The sequence below is a fragment of the Apteryx rowi genome, unplaced genomic scaffold, assembly GCF_003343035.1.
Source record: "Apteryx rowi isolate R43461 unplaced genomic scaffold, aptRow1 scaffold_1, whole genome shotgun sequence".
Classification (NCBI taxonomy): Eukaryota; Metazoa; Chordata; class Aves; order Apterygiformes; family Apterygidae; genus Apteryx; species Apteryx rowi.
The window spans coordinates 4936921-4957535 of NW_020447196.1; the positions used below are offsets into that span (position 1 = coordinate 4936921).

The following is a 20615-nucleotide window of genomic DNA, read 5'->3' on the forward strand; positions in this document are numbered from 1 at the left end:
CCCAGCCCGCCGCCGGCCCCGGCGGACAACGACTGTCTTCCAGCAAAACGCCCGGGCGTCTCGTCCGTCTGCACCGCAGCAGCGCTCCGTGCAGCGCAAAATTATTCATATGTAGAAAACTGGGGAAGTAATACAGCCCAAAGTGAAAATTGCTCTGAATTCTGTTTGGAGATATGGCTATTACAACTGATTTCGTACGAAGCTATATGAAAAAGATTACGTTTCCTGCAGCTCTCGCTTGCTCCATCTCTTCCTCAATTTTTTTTTTTTACATCTGCACTACTTAAATGTATATTTTATTACATCACTACAGCACATCATTCCCACACTTTCCAAAGCTGAATTCTCTATGTCACATATTTCTGATATTAATTTTTTTAATGATTCTTTGAAGTCGTTATCTTTTAAACTAACTTAAGCCATCACTGATTTCACATTGTACATGTTACCTTAAGGATTTTAGCAATATGTATATATGCTTTTTAACTGATTTCTGCTTTATTGCTAAAAAAAATTAAATCTTTCTTGGTGCCCAATTTGTTCTCTGTAACAGAGAGGGGACTCTACTGAAGTTGCTGAAAGCTGAAGATATAATGGAAAGCAGACACAAGCATTAAGATCCCAGTGCTGCAACTGTTACTCATGGAAATTAAGTCCTTGAAGTCAGTAGGACTACTCATATTTGTAAGAGCTATTTGTGCAAGTCAGACTTGCAATATCAGGTCCTATTTCAGCATGCACAATTTTGTTTTGCAAACATGTGTAATCAAAGCTGTCAATCAAAAAAACCTAGTTTGAAAGATAAAATGCCAGTAAAAATGGAATTTAATTAACTAATATCTAGAAAAGATGTTTGAGATGGAAAATTCTGCCAAACATTCTAGCTAAGAGTACGGATGAAAAAACATTATTTTTCTGGGAAGTAATAATTCTTTGAATTTCAGCAGTAAAACTACAGCTACCCAACTTCCCTGAACACACTTAATCCTTTCATAAGAAAGGACTATCACTATCTTGTTTCTTTTACCATAAAGGTTTTCCTAATTTTAAACACTTTTGTTCTAAGTAAAATCAACCATTATGTGGCTTTTTTTGCCTATTCAACTCTTGAGAAAGCTGATCTGTAATCAAAGAATCATTCCCTGAGATGCTTGGTTCCTAAAGATTCTTGTCCTATGTCCTCCTCATTCACCTCTGCAATAACCCAGTAACTTTCTACTCCTGAAATCCCTCAACACAATATTCTCAATTCCAGAAAACTAACTGGAGGTCAGTTATAAGTAGAGTCCCTCAGGAGTCTGTCCTGGGACTTACCCATTTTAATATCTTTCTCAGGGACCTGCAGGGGGGGAGACAGACAGCACCTTCATCAGGTTTGCATATGACACCAAACTGAGTGGTATGGTCAGTGTGCTCAAGGGCAGAGTTGCAAATCAGAAGAACCTGATGAACGGGCCAACAGGAACCTCATGACATTCAACAGGGACAAGTGCAAAGTACTGTACCTGTGATGGACTCACTCTCTGCAATGATTCAGGGAGTGGACTGCCTGCCAGGGTAGCAGCCCTGATGGAAAGAACACAAGAGTCCTGGTGGGCAGTGGGCAGTTAACCATGATTCAGCAGTGCACCCTGGCAACGGTGAAGTCTAACATCATAGTGGGCTGTATCAACAGTAGATCAGCAGTAGCCAGTAGATCAAAGAAAGTGATTATTCCTCTTCACTAAGCACTGATTAGCCCACATCTGGAATACTGCAGTCAGTTTTGGGTCCCCTGGTGCAAGACAGATTTCAATAAACTGACTGAGTCCAGGGAAGAGCCACCAAGATGGTCAGAGGGTTGGAGTATACGACCTATGTGAGGAGAACCCTGAGGGAATAAGTCTTCCTTATCCTGGAGAAGAGAAGGCTGAGATGGGAGGTTATAGAGAAGATGGAACCAGACTATTGAGACGCCTGGAGGGAGAACAAAAGATAACAGTAATAAATTGTAACAGCAGAGGTTCTGACTGCATATAGGGAAAAAATTTTCATTATAAGGATAATTAAGCACTGGAACAGTTTGCACAGAGAAGCTGTGGAATCTCTGTCCCTGCAGGTTTTCAAGACTAAGCTGGACAATGCCCTAAGCACCCCAGTCTGAACCCAGTATTGCACCAGCTTTGAGTAAGAGGTTGGATTAGATGATCACCCAAGGAATCTTCTGGCCTGAATGATTCTATGATCCCTGCCCCCCGAATAGCTCCAGTTCCCTCCCATATTCCATATGATCCCACAATACCCATAGTTCACCCTAGGATAACCACCTAGCATGTCTCCTAGTCCACATCTGTCCAGCTTGCTAGCTGGGAAAAGTCAGCCCATCCTGTGGCTAGTCTGGAACTATGCATTTGGCTAACTGGCCAGTCTGCACAGGGGTGCTGACTGGCCAGACAACCAGTTAGAATAACATATAGAAGAAGAAGAAGGTTGATTTTCCTCTCAATTGGGACACGCAGAGGGGCTATCTAGCTGCTGATTTATCAATGGATTCAAAAGTTATCTGAAGAGAGAGAGAAAGAAGGCAAATAGATTATCCAATCATTTAAGGCCAGCTTTCTTTGGAAAACAGGCTAAGGAAGAAAGAATACAAAACTGGATTAATTAGTGTCAAGAAACCAGACTACAAAAAGACAAAAAGATAAATTAAAAATAAAAAAAATCAATTTGTCATCCACAACATTCATCATGCAGGTAGCATGACATTTCTTCCCTATTCTAAATTATATTAGTCAAAATTCTGGTAGCATAGGGTATCAGGAGTAGGGTATATTCCAAAGATGTAAACTACATGAAGATTTGGCACACTACTGAAATACTTGGATTGAACTGGACAAAGATGGAAGAATTACCAATATGCTTCTGAAACAATTTCATCTACATTTGGAAAGGTTGGCTCAATTACTATACTCGCATAAAAAGTCATGCATACCATCTTATTGATCTGCTGACTTAAGAAAAGTTCTAGTACTGTTGTTTAGAGATCGTCCTTTTCTACTTTCTGCCACTTCAGTAGATGCTTAAAGCCAAATATACTTAAAAGAGGAAAATAGCACAATGACGCTGTCTCACAAAGCAGAGAAAATGCCAAGAAGTAGAAACTGAATCTATGCAAAGAACTGGAAACTGTTGATTTTTGTATGTTTCTATATTAAAGTTTTAATATTTTCTTCCCTGCTACGTGTCCTCTTGAGTTTCATCCACTCACATCTATGAAAAGCATACTAGAGTTTTGTCTGCCATCAAAGGGAAATAATGTTGACCTCTAAACATCCTCTAATTCCTGAGACATTCATCTTGTCCGCATAAACACTTTTCCCAGTTTAACTCAGAAAGGCATCTCTTCCCTTCTCAAGATGCACCTCTGTGGAGCTCATTAAAATATGACAATAAACAATAACCAGACTGATGATGATACAGGAACAGAAATATAATTTATAGTTTTAACAAACATGAATATATATTTTATAATACTATACCTACTTAACTGTATCCCAAAAGACACATATCCTCATGTCACATATCTTCCTAACCAAGTCACTGGACACTGACTTTGTCTATATGTATTTCTGTTTAGATCCTAGCATTCTGGATTCTGGGTTTAATTGTGCCATCTGGTCACTGCAGTAGAAAGTCATAATATGTAATAAGCATATATATTTATATAAATATTCATACACACACACCCCTTAAATCCTAAAAGCAGTTTAAGATTAAACAAAAGGATTAGCTTTTTTCTATCAATAGACTTCTGTTATCAGTCCTTTGTTAAAAAAGCTACACTTGTTTCTGATTTTTAAGTGATCTCCTTAATTTACTTGGACATCTTAACTTGTAGTTTTGTGACACAAAATCTGTATATAAAGTAGCAAGAAGGAGCCACAGGCTTACCAAAGCCATGACAGTTACAAGAAGAAATACACAGTTTGAAAAAAGCTGTTTGCTTTTAAATAATACATTTATGAAATGTAGACTTTTAAGTAATAAGCATACTCAAGTCTTTAAAATGACTTTAGCAATGTAAATCTGAGCTTTTCCTAGATCTATTATAAAAACGCCATCAAGGACAATAACAAAATTGGAGTTAGAGCAAAGCAATGCTCCAAGCTGTAGCAATCCATCTCTCCTTTGAAATTGAATTTTTGTATTTTTAAAGGCATAACTAAGGTCATGTTCATCATTCAAGCCTTTTTGCCAGACCTGCACTACACCAGAACTGTACAAGACCATCAAGAATTGATGGCTGATTACATGAACACTTCTATTCCTTGTGGCAGTACTCTGTTTCAACTCATCCTCAGAGGCATCAATGGCTGCTAAAACATTCAGTTCAGTCTCAGTATTATATGCAAAAAATCCAAGGGATTACAAATTAATACACTCAAAAGTAAGCAAATTTCTAATCTGCCAAGCACTTATAGCACAACACAGTAGTATCTGCCTACATATTAATTCTTAATTATACATTTGGAAGCTTTAATAGCAAACTATGATTCAGTCAACATTCATTCAAAACTCTACAGCACATAAGATATGCAAAGAAAGCATAAGGATTAGAATATTTTCATTAAAAATAAACCATATTCTATTTAGAAGTTGGAGATATTACCAAAGAGTTTCTGTAAAGTCAGAACTTGTATATAAGTTCCAACAGCCTTAAGGGAAAAAGCATTCAGCAATATTATTCTGATATTGCCATATGGGTCACTAGCATGAGATTGTTTTTTACAAACATAAAAGCACCTAAACCTTGTCATTGAAAAATTTCAGGTCCCAGGAAGTAAAAACTCTAAAAAGTGCTATCATCTGCTCAATTATCTGAGAGGTACTGGTTTTGCTGAACTTTAGAAGTTTAATTATATTTTATTGATCAAACAAACTGAAATAAATCGAAGAGTACTGCCCTATTTGAGAAGCACAAAACAATACTATTTTTGCAGATAGACTTCCAAAGAATCAAAAAGTTACTTTAATAATTTATACTTTAAGAGAACTGACAGGCTTGAGATCAAGGATAAAAAAAAATTATCTGTAAAACATGAGATCTGACTGTGGTTATTGATGTGATAAATTATGGAATGCCTGTATAAAATCTCTTTACATTTAAAGTTAAAACAGAAAAACCGTGAAGAACTGGTTTTAAACAGTTAAACAGTATGTATTTAGAACTTGAATTTGTCTTGCTCTTCCACAGAAGTGTTGGGAGAATGCACAGTTGGTCTCTGTTACCTTAACCACAGGTAAGCCAGAATTGCAGACAGCACTTGCTGCCAGCACCTTAAAACCAGGAGCAACTTTTTAAATTTTGTGTTAAATATTGGTCAAGGCAAAAGATTTGGAACAAGACTTCTTAGGTTCAGGCCTCTTCTGGTGCTACAGCTAGCTTGCACGATAGAAAGTGGAAACAAAAGTGATCCCACCTGAATCCGACATTCTTTATTTGTTTCCAGATCTTTGTTTAAACTGTTGATTTAACCTTATTCAACATCAGCTGATCTAGAAGAACAGCATAAGTAGTACTAGGTTGTACACTGGGTTGTAGGCTCAAGTCCCCTTCCTCATTTATCCCAACAGAACAACCACAGTTTTACAAGCCTCAGTTCCACTGCAATCTTTCCCATTAGCCAAAGCAAAGTATTGGAACAACTTGCCTTGCATTTCTGCAGCCTTCCAAGCTTCCAAATCATCAAACTGTTGCAATTCTTTAATAAATTCCAGTAGGCCTCCATTTTAATATCATTATAGAAAGTGACAATTCTATAGTACTGCTGTAGGTGTCAAGAGTGAAACATTTAAAAACACCTTAATCTCTAAAAAATGATATGTAATTAAACACAACATGATCAGTTGTGCAGTCACTGTTTGAGACATGCTATACAGGAACCTCTGAAAAGTAACAGCTGAAAAAAGCTGGGGGAAAAGGGTAGAGCAGTTTGCCCTCTAAAACTACACAAGTAATATTTGTCCTAAGACACACCATGACAGACACCATGGAAAGCAGGCCATAAAATCGACAGAGAGCAATAGGTGCTTTGCCTAATACTGTTATATTAAACATTCCAAACTGAGCAAAAGCACTTAACTGTGGGGCTGACTCAACACCGAGGGGAAACAACTCTAACACACTAAGAGCACTTGGACTCCATAAGAGCCGTGAACAGCAACTACTGAATTTACTTATCCCAACCTAACGAGGTGGAGCTTAAGAAAGGGGGGCATCTCCCACATAGCAGTGTTCTCACTCTGCAAAGTCATCCAACAACACTGCATGCACATTTGTGGCAAAGGGAAAAGCCAGTCACAAGAGCTAAGCTAGAGAACGGGGGAGTGGAACGCAACAAAGGAAAAACCTGAGGCAGCTGCTTGGCATAAAACCACCTGGGGGGGGGGTGTGTGTGGCAGAGCTTCCAAAGCCCCAGATAAACTTTAAAAATTAAAAACTGAAGGAAGAACTCATTAAATGGAGTAATGGTGCAAACAATGAATCCCTAGCTCTGGTGACTGGGATTAGAGATTCCTAGGGGACAGGATAACCTAGCGAACCCAGGCAAAAGAAACAGTATGCTAATTTTAGTTGCAATCTTCTGCTTTCAGTCCTTTAAACATAAGCTTAACTTTAAGTATTACTAACTAAATGCAGATATAATTAAATAAATGATCATTTGTTTTATTACTAAGCCTGTCTGGCACTGGGAAACAGGATGAAGAAAGAAGAAACAAGCAAATTCAGTTGCTGCCTTCAGAAAAAACAACAAATCCATATAAAGTAGTTTGTGCAGGCACCTCTGAGGAACCTATAACTTGAGGTGTGTTTTGGGAAGCCAAGGGCTAGGGAGTGTTTCCTGTCAAGCTAGAGAGAACCAGTGCCAAATGCTTTGAATTTTGGTAAATAATTCCCTCTAGCAGGTACAAACCAGCACCCCTTCTGCGAGGAGCAGATGGCCAAGACATATTCCATGTCTCCAAACCAACCCTGAACTATCACAATTGGAATGGGAAAGATTTTGTAAACCAGGACTATTTTAAGATTGTCTGTACAGTATCTGCACCACAGTATCTGATTCTGTTCATCAATATACCTTTAGTTCACCTTTGTATGCAATAAGTTGACTTTGTTAAAAAGAATGACATTTCACTACCATTTAATTGTTAATTACAAAATAATGAAAGATCACACATTTAATTAATTCAATAAACTTGTTTGTTTGTAAAAGAATACTCCTATTCTCATAGGATAAAAATTATCTAATGAGTCTACTTCTGGACAGAAGTAGAGAGTTTTCTTAAAAACTCAAGACTTGCTTAGGTATAACAGTTGTTCTTTTTCAGAATTACCAATCTTGAGATGTATCCCCAGGAAATATCTTGTAAAATTGAGAAACTGGTGAAACATCAGTTATGTAAAAAAAAGAAAGGAAAAAAAAAGAAAAAAAAGAATAAATCCCAAACTCAGATGAAAGTCCTCAAAACACATAGCCATTTCAGTGCAAAATGCAGCAGAAGAAAAAAAGGGGGGGGGGGGGAGAAAATAACCAGCCATACAATTCTTAACAGCAACAATTGCTCACTAGATGGCACATATTTTTTAATCATTTTTTGTCCTCCTCCCTTCTAAAATATATGCTAACCAAATTATTTTAGCAAAATAAGATTCAGTTAAGTCTCATGACCTCTGCATTGCGACTGTACGCATACAAAACCAGTCATACAGCTTGTTTCAGGTGCTCTAGTGGATTGAACTTATTCAGTGCAAACTATACTGTAATATGCTTTTGTACTGTGCTTTTGTAACTGCATAGAAAAGTTCAGAAAAGTTGCACTGGGTGACATAGTCCAGCATCCTTCTCCATCTCTAAAACCAGTAGGGGGAGACGCTGTTAGAAGAACATATTAAAAAAGTGTGCAGTGATAACTCTGCAACAATTTACAGCTTAGGACCATCCTAAGCTAGATTTCTTACCTTTGTATCTAATAGCTCAGGATGGATTCTTTCCCCGTGAATTTTTCAAGTCATTTTTTGAATGGGTATACACTGTCAGCAACTGCAACGTCCTAAAACAAGGAGTTCCACAACTTAACTACTTATCAGGCAAAAAACTACCACTTTTTGCTTGTTTTGAACTTTCACCTCCTAATTTCATCTGATACCCCTAATTCTTGTAAAGGACAAATCAGACTGAACAATAGCTCCATTCTAAGGGGTCACACCAGTTTAATTATTTTAACAAAACAGAGCCAGAAAAGTAGCCATAAAGATACAAAATCTATGCAGAACCCAGGCCAAAGTGTCTGATCCTATTTTCTGTGATGATTCAAAGCTCTTATGCAAGTTAGTGAGATTTGAGGCAAGACATAAAATTCATGAAGTAGAAAAAAAAATCTCAAGAAGCTGTTTAACCCTACTTATATGATTAGTGCTTTTTAATCAAGGTCATATAGGAATGACAAAAAGCTTTCACTTCTCTAAAAATTCTCAACAAGAGGGCAAGTCTGGGAACCCACACATAATTCACACTTTTTGGTAAAAATAAAGAACTAATTTGAGAAGAGGCCTGACCTAAAATATATATAACCAGACAATCCAGTTTCCAAAGTTCTGTCTCTGAATGAGATAATTAAATAGCTGAAAGGTAGCTATTAATCATTGCTAAAGACTGTTTTTATTATCCTTGGTGGTTTGTCTTCAACAGAATCAAGTTAGTCACCAAACAATATCATGCACAGGTAAGTGGAGACTTGGAAAATGGAAGCAGCTGCCTCAAATCAGGGAAGTATTAACATATAAGCTGTGTACACAGAAGGATAAGAGAATACTTGGTATTCAGACAGAAAGGAAGCCTGACAGCTTGATCAGAGAGAACAAAAACAGAATGTAAGCTCTCTAGGAACAGAATTTAGTACTATTAATCTTTCCCCTGTTTTGTTGTTTGTTTTGTTGCAACTAAAATGTTACTATCTTACCCAATTTCTTTTAGAAGAAATAAAAATCTCAGTGTGTTAAGCTAACATTACTTTATCCTTAATTTTAATTTTTAATTCCTTCTCTTTCAGTAAGTTATCTTTAAGAATACTATTGAGCAATCTTATGCGAATATCCCAAAGGAAGAGAGAGTGCTGAAGTTATTAAAGGGAGGCACTGAAGGTCAAAAGATTTTTGAGAACTGTGGTCTGATCCTGCTCTCCAATTGCAGTCATTTGTGCTGCAGTGACTGAACAGTGCTAGGAAAATGTAAAAGACAAAGGAGGGGATGAGACCTGAAACAGGTGCAGGTCTTAACAAGTCAAATGATAACACACAGATTACAACTATATGATTTTTTTTCATCTTAGTTTTCTCAAAACATAAATATTATACAGAATAATAAGCATGTCCAGAGATATTTGGGAACATTCAAGAATAAACACAAAGTGACTGCAGAGAACTGGAAGATATCTGCACTATTTTTATGAATAACAGTGCATGTCTCAATGCACTTCTTTGTGTTGGTTACTTACTATAGAGTAAGATCAAAAGAGACCGTCAGAGGGACCGACCATATGAGAAAGAACTGGTAAGTCAATGACACAAATAATAGTCCTTGAGAAAAGAATGGGAAGTTGTTAGCTGGGGACTGACCCCCTACCTGTTTCCACTCAGGCTAGAAGAGTGCACTTCTTTCCAATGGTTAAGCCCAAGATCAAAAGAAGATGCTAAACTATTACAGGGCCTCAAGCTTAAATAAGAGAAGTATATGAATATGAGTCTATGTCGGGAAAGACACAGATGGGGAAGAATTGCAAGAACATCAAAGATGACAAGCAGGTCAGGTTGCAGCCAGCATCCAGTAACATGGTCCTCACAATAACTGAACACACTCTAAATCATGTCTGCAAAAGGACTGAAGTAATACCAAGTGTAAGAATTTACCTATACGCCTCTGTTGTTTTAAAGCAACTTCTGTAAGCAATGCAGATAATTGGGCAATACTTTTTTTTCCTGAAGAAACTACATCCCTGGCACTATAGAAGTCTTGTAGGTGCCAAGTCTGAACAGGTATCACAGTTGTCCACTACAAGTCTGACCCCAGGCAGAGCAGCTGAATTGTGAGGCCTCTTAAAGAGGCAGGATGGGCATGTCACCTGAAAAGGATATGCAGAAAGGATACAGGAAATTATAAAGGTTGTCAGAAGGGTAAACCAAAGACCATAACATGAATTTCAAAATGTCAGCACCTTCATCTGTGCATGTCCAGGATTAGGGAAAGTTGTCAAGATCAGGCCATTGTGCCACATTCCTTAAATCTGCGCACCACCAGATCACTCACCAGTACACACTGAATCCAGATCAGACACGGTCATTTGATTTTTGTCAAAGTAGCCAGACTTTATGATAAGGAGCTTATACCAGCTTCACATTTTTACATTATTGTGCAAGAACAGATGGTACCTCATCCGGCACAAGGTTCAGTGACACAGTTACTTCCTTGGAAATGGTCACCTCCTCGTTACCAGTAGAATGTCTTTGTACCAGTTCAACACTTCACAACATTTGGCTGTCTTGCTTTATTTAACACTAGGCACCGCAAAACTGGTCGAACCACAGCCACACACACTCCCTGTTATAACCACTGAAGAAAAGTGTCAAATTGCCAAAGAGTCATAGTATAATCTGGATTTCATATGCACTATACTCAGCAAAATGAAGGAGGCTAACAAATGCAATGCATTAAAACAGAAAGTTACATATTTATCCACTGAACATTAACATTTTAAAGTGACAGTTCCACTCATGGGAAAAGGAAAGACTAAAGTGAAGTTTATGATGTACTTCAATTATTTTAAGAAATGAAAACATTACAACCTTAGTATGAGCAGCAGAATTGCCAAATAAACATAATTAACAATCATTTCAACACGTTTTAGAAACTATTACCTTTTACTTTCTCCCTTTAAATGATCCTTGAAGATACTGCTCACTGATCAATGACTTCCTCCTCCACAAAGATGTTCCAACATGTGTTGAGAGTTGGGGACGTTAGTACCATCTCTAGAGCATGGAGTTTGCCTACAGGGATAATGTAAGTCAGCTTTATTGCAATACTGAATGGTTCTCTAAGGTTTTCTTTTTATTGTTCTTATTTTACATCCTATATTTATAAGCAGAAATCTATTTATGAGATGGACTTTATGAATGAATCTGGTAGAGAATGAATCTCCACAGAATGATGATCTTAATTTTACCCTCCTTTGCAGAGACCAAGAACTTTAAGCCATTCCAATCCCAGATGCACACTTATTCTGAGGCTGGGTGAGGTATTGTGGAAGGCCCTGAAGGCCAGAACTGCCTTCCAGAAATAGCAAGACCTTTTAAGAAGGTTGTTCCACTACATTCATAAAAGAGAAGCAAGGTATCATGGTGAAAACAAAACTTTAATTCTCCAAATATTTCTGGGAGTGAGTAGTAGAGTCATGCTCTCAGTTCAATTAGTATAAAACCTTTAAAAATGAATTAAGAAACAGCTTCATTTTCTCCATAAATTACCACATTTCAAACCTATCTTCATTTATTTTGAGAAATTACAGCTTGATGAAATGATATCAATTCTGGCACTTAGAGGTGATACTACTAAAAGCATAATTCTGATTCTGTTGCAGAACCAGTAAGATTAATAAAAAGAAAACCTTAGAAATGCACAAAAAATATTGAACAGAAGCTGCCTTACCTTTTACAAAAAGGCAGACTCCAAGCTCTCAGGTGGTACTGAAGTTACCATTCCCACACATGTTGGGACATCTTGTAGAACAGGAAGTCTAATCATGGACCTATTAAAGAAAGAACAACAATATAATTTATCTTTCTGCTGAAATGCTTACTAGTTATGTTTATTTGGCAACACTGCTGCTGATACTAAGATGGGAAAGTATTCCCACCTTTTTTGAAATGAAATAATTAAATGTAAATAACATTTGATTGCCTTATAATGTTTCAACATGATCAGTAAGTTGCAATACAAAATAACTTATTCTCTACTGAACATGCACAATAAACTCCTTTTCTTTTCCTATCTCAAGATAATAAACTAAATGATCAAGCGTATGGGCATTGATATAAAGATTGAGAACAGTGCACACTTTCTAATCTAAATACATTTCAAGAAAATTGCTCATGTTAGTGGAAAAAACTACCTACTGCTGCACTAAGTTACAAAACAATTTCAGATGTCAAAATTTAGATACAAATTTTACATCTGCCATGTCTCTGCAAGTGACATACTTAAGTTTATACGAACTGTAAAATAGTCCACATACCTGGCATGCACAATAACTTGCAATTCATATTATACAACACCCAACACAATTTCTTTTTCTGAGAAGAAGCAACTAGCATCAAAGAAAATACCCCTCTAAATATAGCTCAGGTGGACTGAGCATGCGCAACTTCCCAAAGCTATGCTTCAGGAGAACAAGCATTTCATCGGCTGATTTGCAAATGTCAGAACTACCTCCAAAAACAAGCGAGAGTTATGCCCACAGATATTTAAGGAGGCTGTCACGACAGAAAGATGCTGGTGGAAAACTGATATGGAAAGGAGTATTTCAGTTTGAAGACAAATCAACTCAAGGATAAAAAGTTAAAAGTCAATAATGAAAACAATGAAGTCATGTCAACAAAAAGTGCAGTAAAAACAAAAAATTATGTTCACAGGCAATCTGATGGCTCAAAACTTCAGAACTCTCAACAACTGTAAACCAAGCAGCTATAAAAACCCTCTAAAGTAAACCAACCACAGAAATAAGTACACTTTTATGTTAGAACTGCTCTGTATTTGAAGGAGCAATGATCAATAGTACAGTTTCATCTCATTCAGACATGAATGCAACTGTCGACAAACAGGCAGATGAAACAGAGATGAGAAAATGACTCTATTATTAAATAGTAACAAATGCTTTAAACAGAGGCTCTGAAATCTATTGGCCTGGTTCCATGAGGAGTATTCCAGTCAGTTCTTAGGTAGTTTAGCAACATAAAGTGCTCTCTAGAGTATTCAAATTATTTATTTAAAATACATACATATGCATATAATTGGGCTGCCACTATGATACCGTATAGTAGATTCAATATACTTCAGAATACAGAAACACAGATAAGTTATGCATTTTTATAGTAGACATGCAATTCAAATGTGACTTAATAAGGAAATAATATAATCACACAGAACAACCATCAGCATTTTATCAGGCAGAATTAAAAAATATATAACATGTGCAATAACAAAAAATAACAAAAAACCTATATATTCTGTTGAAAATTATAACAATTTATGTTATGAAACCCTACAACTGTTACAGTGACATGTAAAAGTTACAGTGGCTTAACTCTACCAGTCGAGCTACTCTGAAGCCATTTTAAGAATAACTGTAGGCATCTTAATTCCTGGACTAGGAGAATTTGGATGCATCCAAAAAATGCATTTTCAAATTTCATGATAATTGGTCTGAACCTCTGTATGTCTTCTTGCCTAAAAATCTATTTGGAAGAAGCAAGAGAATCCCGTAGTAATTTTGTGTGATAGGAAATATCACAGGTGTATGTTATTTTGTCAGTGTAAGAGACTTTTTTCAAAGGAAAATTGTAACAATGCCAGAAAACCAACATAAATACAATATCTCAGAAAAACATACGTACTAGAGAGAAATTAGTTTCCTAATACAGACATAAAAATAATTTTGAATGAATGTAGAATAAAAAAAGAAATCATTGATGATTCTCCAATACATTTTTCTCACACATATTTAAGTAAAAATAATTTGAAAATACAAGATGGGACAGTTGAAATGGATTCAATATGGCTAAACCAGTTCTTCATTTCTTGGAATGCCACATTTTTAATTATTCCATTCAGCCAGTGCTCTACAACAATAAAAACTGAAGTAGAAAAATTGGTGAGAAACACTGAAAGTGAAAAGAAAGAGAGAAAGAAACAATCTAAGTCAAGGAATACAGTATGCCAATATTATGTTTCATTACTCTAAGACAGTTAATTTATGGTTAAGGATCTCCACAAGTCGTGACGTTTTAGGGATAGCCAAATAAAAGCAAAATGACATTATCTGGTTGGAGAGGATATCAGTTAGAATTAAAACAAAGCTGTGGGAATTAATATCCTGCTGCAGATTCGAAGCTTGTGAAGATATCATGCTCTGCTGAAAACAAAATCAGAACCAAAGTTTTTGGAACAGCTAATAGAGTTGTACAGACCACCAACTCTCAGTAAAAAAGATTTCTCAGTGAAGGACATAACACTGTCCTGAACAGAACATTAAAAACAAACCTATGTAAGAAAAGTAAAATTCATCCTACTGTACCATGTTGAGTGACAACACCAACAAAAGGCAAAATTGAGGATAATCAGCAGGGCTTCTGAACATAAAAAAAATGTATTATATTATGAGAATGCATTTTCCCAAATTATTAAAACACAAAAAAATGTGGATTGTTACAAAATGTACAGGATAGACTCGCAGTTGGGTAAAGAATAAGGTTAATGACTTATTTCTCTATTAGGATAATAATTTAACATATTTTTTGCTCATCTTGCTGTATGCAATTCTGACAGTTACTTTTTGTTAACAAAGTTTTACAGTATTTTTACCCTCTTTTACATCTCTTCCCATTTTCCACAGATTTAATCATCAGGCAGAGCCACATTTTGTGCCACCTTCACTTATGTCTTGCCACCTTTCATTAATAGTAAATATAAGATATAATATAGCCTAATTCTTATCTACTCTCAAAAACAATGCTGTAATTAAAGTAATTCCTGAGCCAAGGAGTTTCTGTTTTCCCAAGACAGATACAAATCAGAAAACTTTCGCTCTTAAAACAACCTGCTAAGCCATATTGTTGGTTTATCACTGTTATTTTGGTAAACAAGAGAACTCAAAATGTCAAAAACAAGCTTCTAAAACCTAATGAAGCTAATGCAGAGGTCTTATGCACCAAAAATTAGCTTAAGAATGAATTAAAATGAAACAAACAACTACAAATGATCCAGGTTATTTTTCCTGTTTCTTTTCCCCTGTACAAACAGATGAAAAAGCTAGGATTTTTTAGCATTATTTATTAAGCACTTTAAGAACTATTGCAAGGATCTAATCAGTTTATCCTGCCCTGTAAAAGAAATACTACCCATATATATATCATATATATAATGGAGTGAAAGATCTATAAAGTTTTAAAAGTTTGTACACACATCAACGTGCACGTGCATGAAGAATGTCAATTTTTGCCTCCCGAGTCCCCAGAAAGAGAAAAAACAGTCTTACAACTCTTTGTGTATGTGTCATTGTGCGGTGCTGTGCTGTCTTGTAGAAAGATCGGGGTTTAAAGTTTTATGATCCTGAATAGAATAGCAACAGAAATACATTGTCTGCTAAAAAACATCCACTCTTGATTTTTGCATCAAAGAAGAATCTAAAACAGTTGCAACCCTGTCTTCCTACATGAACAAACAGCAATGATTACCAACCAAAGATGACTAGATATAAAATTGGATAAAAAAGCATGTGGGAAATGGGTCAATATCTTTGCATGAATTACCTTTCAGTTGCTTCTTCCATTTAAAAGGATCAATAACAATATTACTCATTTGGATTTAAAATAAACTTTGGATGATAATACTGCCAAGTTATTGTAGAGATAAGAACGTACAACACATTAAGAAACCTCTTTTGCTATAACTTTGAGGCATTTGGCTGGTGGTTACTGCCGAAGACTGAATAGCATCTGCTCTCACTTTAGCAGTTTATATTCTGACTCTGGTGAATGGAAGCACAATCTCTGAAACAGCCTTTGGGGAACACTACCGAGTTGCTTGACAGAGCTCTTACTCAGAAAAGAGAGAAGGAGATTAATATTACAGAAAACCTGAAAGATCTCACTCCTCAGAAAGGAGAGAATAGCAGTTTCCTAATACTGTACATACCGCAAATCTCTCTTTTACTAAAACATTAAAAATGTGCCCTAAAACTAAAGTGATTAAATAGGAATAGTTTTAAAGGTAGACAATAAGGCCTGCTTAAGTGATAGGTAAATTAAAGTGAGAAGAAACAATGTGTTTTATCTCACTTGTCAACAGGCGTGACAAAAACAGAAGAATGAGGACTCACATAACATACTTTCTTTTTCCTAGTGTGCTTGAGAAGGTCATGGTCTCCTTTGCTTAGTCCTGGTGTCTAGGCACAGCAACACATGGTAAGTCAGACTGAGTTTTGTCGTGATCTTACAATGTCATTATTTTAAGTGCCCAGTAGCACAAACTGCTACGTTTGTGTGTGGTCCTATGCAATCAACCAATCTGACCACACACAGTGAAAACCAAGCTTCTAAAGCTTCCAAATCAGCTGCAGGAATTCTCTCCTCAAGAGCCATAGATCCCAGATAGTAGCCACTAGTGAACCCCACAGCCACTTTCAAAACTATAAAAGGCTTCATATAAAGCCAAAATAAAGCCCTAAAAGTGGCTGCAGGAGATCACTAGGAGTGGCCGCTCTTTTGGATTCACTGCTTTTGAGAAGTAAATCCCTGCAGCTGCTTTTAAAAGCTTTGAAAGTTTCATTTCAATTATCAAAGCCAATAAAGCTTCAAAAACAGCCATAGGGATTTGTTCCTCAGAGGAGCAAACCCCAAAAGGCAATGATGAATAGTGTGGTGGGTTCTGTGGCTCTTAAAGTATGTACAGATTCCTGTGAGTCCTACACTTGTAATTAGAGCTCCATGTTGTGCAGCAATTGTTACACCCAGACAGTTCATTAAGGCTTATATGGCAAATTCATTACTGATTTCCCATTCTTTTTAACAGTTTTAGGTCTATTTCCTTTCTGTTTTCTTACACCTGCATAAACTACTATGTGAGCATCCCACACAACAGTTTTTCAAAAGCCTTTCATTAAAAGCTTTCTGGCTTCCTATCTCAGATGGTGGTAGCCATCTCGCAAAATGCTGCATGAAGGTTTTCTCAGACTAATGCCACATAACGCCATCACACCATTGCAACATGATAACTATAGCATGCAAAACAATTCATCTTTCAGAATGGCCCCAACTTAAAAGAGGACCAATCAAAATAAAAAGTAAGGTTGGATAGTCAATGAAGAACTTTGCCTGCAATTGCAATATAAAAGGGCTTCCATTAGTTCAATGAACATAAACACAAATAACATTTCAGGAGTACCTACATGACTTAACAACCTAACTGCACTGATTTTTAACAAGATTTTGGTCATATATTTAAAATTATGAGGACAATTAATTCCCTAAAAAATTACACAAATATAAATACTGGCATAAGTACAGTTCTAGAAAAATGTGATGTATGTTCCTAAACTCTTAGAGCTTTGTATCTTAAGACTTTGATGTCTTTGAAAATATTACCAAAATTATTATGAAATAGATACATTTTGGAAAAAGAATATATAGTACATTAATGAAGTATGTCATATAAAATACATTCTGAGGACACTTATTAATTCTAAAACATCACTAATTTTGACTAGTTTTTTTTTCTTCTAAAATTTTTAACTTCCATTTTCAAATGGTGGTATAAATAAATACACCTATTTGAAAAAATGCTACAAAAAATCAGTATGAACTTAAACAGATGCAGGTATTAAAACTGAATTACTAGTTTGTACGGGGAAAAAATTTTGACAGACAACTTCAGCATTCTGTTAAACCTTATTCACAGGTGTCCTCTGTGACCTGAACTACTTACTTTACCTCTTTGTTTCAATCTTCACATGTGTAAAACATGAAGGTGGATTGTAAGAAATAATTAATGTTTGCAAAGAGCTTTGAGATCCTTGGATATAAAAAGCATGGGAAAAACATGAAGTAGAAGAGTACTAAAATATTATTTTGTTCCAATTTGAAATAGCTAAGTTACTTTTATCACAAAAGCCTTGAATGTTTATTAATACAAGATTATGTAATAAAATTCTTAAAGAACCTTACTTACAACAATTGTAAGTGCTTAGCATATTCTGTTACTCAGAACTGCATAACTCCAAAGGAAACACTATCAAAAGGAAAGGCTATGTTTCTCACCCATTTCAAGTATGCGCTTATGTAGAGGTATAGCAGCAAGAAAGGGTTCATCTTTACAGGACTGTATCTGGGTTCCAACCAAGTCAGAGTTGGTAGCCATAATTCGGGCACTTTCTTCACTTAGATTAACACCAGCCATAGAGGCAACATCATTGATGTCATCATCATCTCTATAATGGAAATACAAATAAAAAATAATTCAGCATGTGATATATTCATTTTATATATTAACTGCTTCTCCAAATGTAATTATCATGCAATATGCCTGGTGGCTGGGCCAACTTGAGGCACAACGATCAAGGTCTCCACTGTCATAGAAAATATTCCAGATTCAAAAATAACAAAATATTTCTCTGATCATATTAGGAAATCCTCAGAAGCAGGGCAATTTGTCTCTAACAGAAGGAATGACAGAGGTGTCTTCTCATCTGAAAGTCAGTGATAGGAATTACACCAGGATGGTCAGAAAACTAAGGGCAATAATCACCAATAAATACAGACCAAACAGCATCCACCTATTCTCTGTACACTGAAAACTGCAAGTGAAATGGTAAAGTAAATAAAAAGCCCACAGGTATTAAAAGCAAAAACATGAATTTGGACTCTTTCATTATTTCACAAGTTCCTTTCAAAAGGGGCACAAAAGCATTTTCAGCAATAGTCAGGAAGATTTTTTGACCTGATGAGTTCATAGGTAAGTTTGGTTTGTAAGTGTGGTTTGAATATACACTGGTATTTTCTTTGACAACATATAAAAATCAGTTGAGCATGCCAAAGTTTTAGAAAAATGAGCTGCATTTGAGAAGATGATAGCAGCATTTCCCAAGCCACTGTTTGCCCTGCAATACCCTTCCTAATTGCTTGAGGAAAGTGTTGACAACTTCCAGTTTCAAAAGACAGATCACACCTGTATCTCCTAAGCATCTCTTATCTCCTACCTCTGTGACGTATGACTCATAACTGTGGAAGCAACTATCTGTTCTTAACACATTCCATTGAGTAGATATTACTGACACGAACATTGCATTTCAGCATATTCTAGGAGTACATTACATAACCTTTAGGAATATATGTATGGAAAAGATCCACGTAGATCCAAATCCAGACTCCTGCTATTGCATAAAACAATGTAATAAAAGCTTATTTAAAAGATCTACAAAAAAGTTATTACATATATGCCCTCCTATGCACCCTAGAATACTTTCTATCACCTTATAACAAGTTTAAGGCCTACAGTAAAAAACAAAAGCTACAAGTACAGTGTGGGAGCAAAAGAGAGAGAAATCTAGATATTAGTAATTTAGGTCCTCCCTGTCCTTTCATACGCTCCTTGACATGTGCAGTAGAGTATCCTCTTTTGGTGGAAGACTTCTGTGGTTTGTTAGATACTGGTTTTGATTTCTTTCACAAGAGGGTTAAGAAATTAAGAAAGGCTTTTTGTCTGTATAATTCTGGAGAAACGTGCTGAACACTTGAGGCAGAAGATGGCAAATTTTACGCTGATTGTCAGAAAAAGTCCAGTCTCCTATACAAATGAGCTTTTATTATTTTTCATGAGTGCTAGTGATCTGACTGCAGAATATAGCAACAGTGCAGTAATTTGATTCCTTCTCTAGGAATGAAGTTCCTAAAGATGGTGTCACACAACTGATCTTCTACTCCGACAGTGTTCATGCTGCATTCAAAGCATCTTCATTTTTACGTTTCACACAGCACATACACAATACTCTTAAGAGGGTCATGTAAGCTTTCATGAAGAAACTGGGCTACTGTGTATTCAGTGCATAGATGAACAAGCTACCCTTTGACCTCGTCCAACCAGTCGTGAAAATGGCCCCAAAATGACAGTTGATAAACGCATTTGGCCACATAACAATGAGTGCTGACTTAAATAGTAACAGGTTCAAAAGATTCTAACAACAATTGAAAAATAGGAACTAAAATTGAAAAAAATTTAAAAAATAAAGTTTAAGTTAAAAAACTTAACACTCGAAATTGAACTAGCATCGTCCCAAGTAATCTAACCCACCTAGCAGCGTGAGAGCCTGTGCACACCTTCCTGTTGAGGGCACCTGAGCAGAATTCTTCAAAGGACCTTGGTAAAAAATTAACCGAGTAGGATGGTTGTGTGCTCTTCTCTACATACAGTCACCATGATCTCACTTGCTTTAGCAAGCATTTATAACACAGTTATGCACAATCTGACTAGCAATACGTAATATATTATCCCTTCCCTATTTCCAGATTAGGTTGCCAGGATCTGCACATTGAGGTATTTTCATCTCCATCAAGCAATCATCCATACAAAAAACAAGATAGCATTCTTCACTTCTTCCCAAATTTACCATCTGACAGGCTCTGTGTACAGAGCTACAAAAAGTCATTATTCCCTGCTCATTACAGTAACTGTGGCATCTTGCCACATGAACTTAAAAACCATTTTATTCCTCTTTCTGAAGTCACAGTGAGCTAATCCACTATTTAAAATATT

General features: G+C 36.2%; 1 protein-coding gene across 1 annotated transcript in view; it reads right to left on the bottom strand.

Annotated features, from left to right (window-relative positions):
- The window catches only part of LOC112962653 (transcription initiation factor TFIID subunit 4-like), a 150807-nt gene that overhangs the window by 86504 nt on the left and 43688 nt on the right, over positions 1 to 20615 (bottom strand). Inside the window, exon 10 of the mRNA XM_026059029.1 lies at positions 18125 to 18294. Within this exon, the coding sequence (XP_025914814.1) occupies positions 18125 to 18294 (170 nt within the window). The remainder of the gene's footprint in view (positions 1 to 18124; positions 18295 to 20615) is intronic.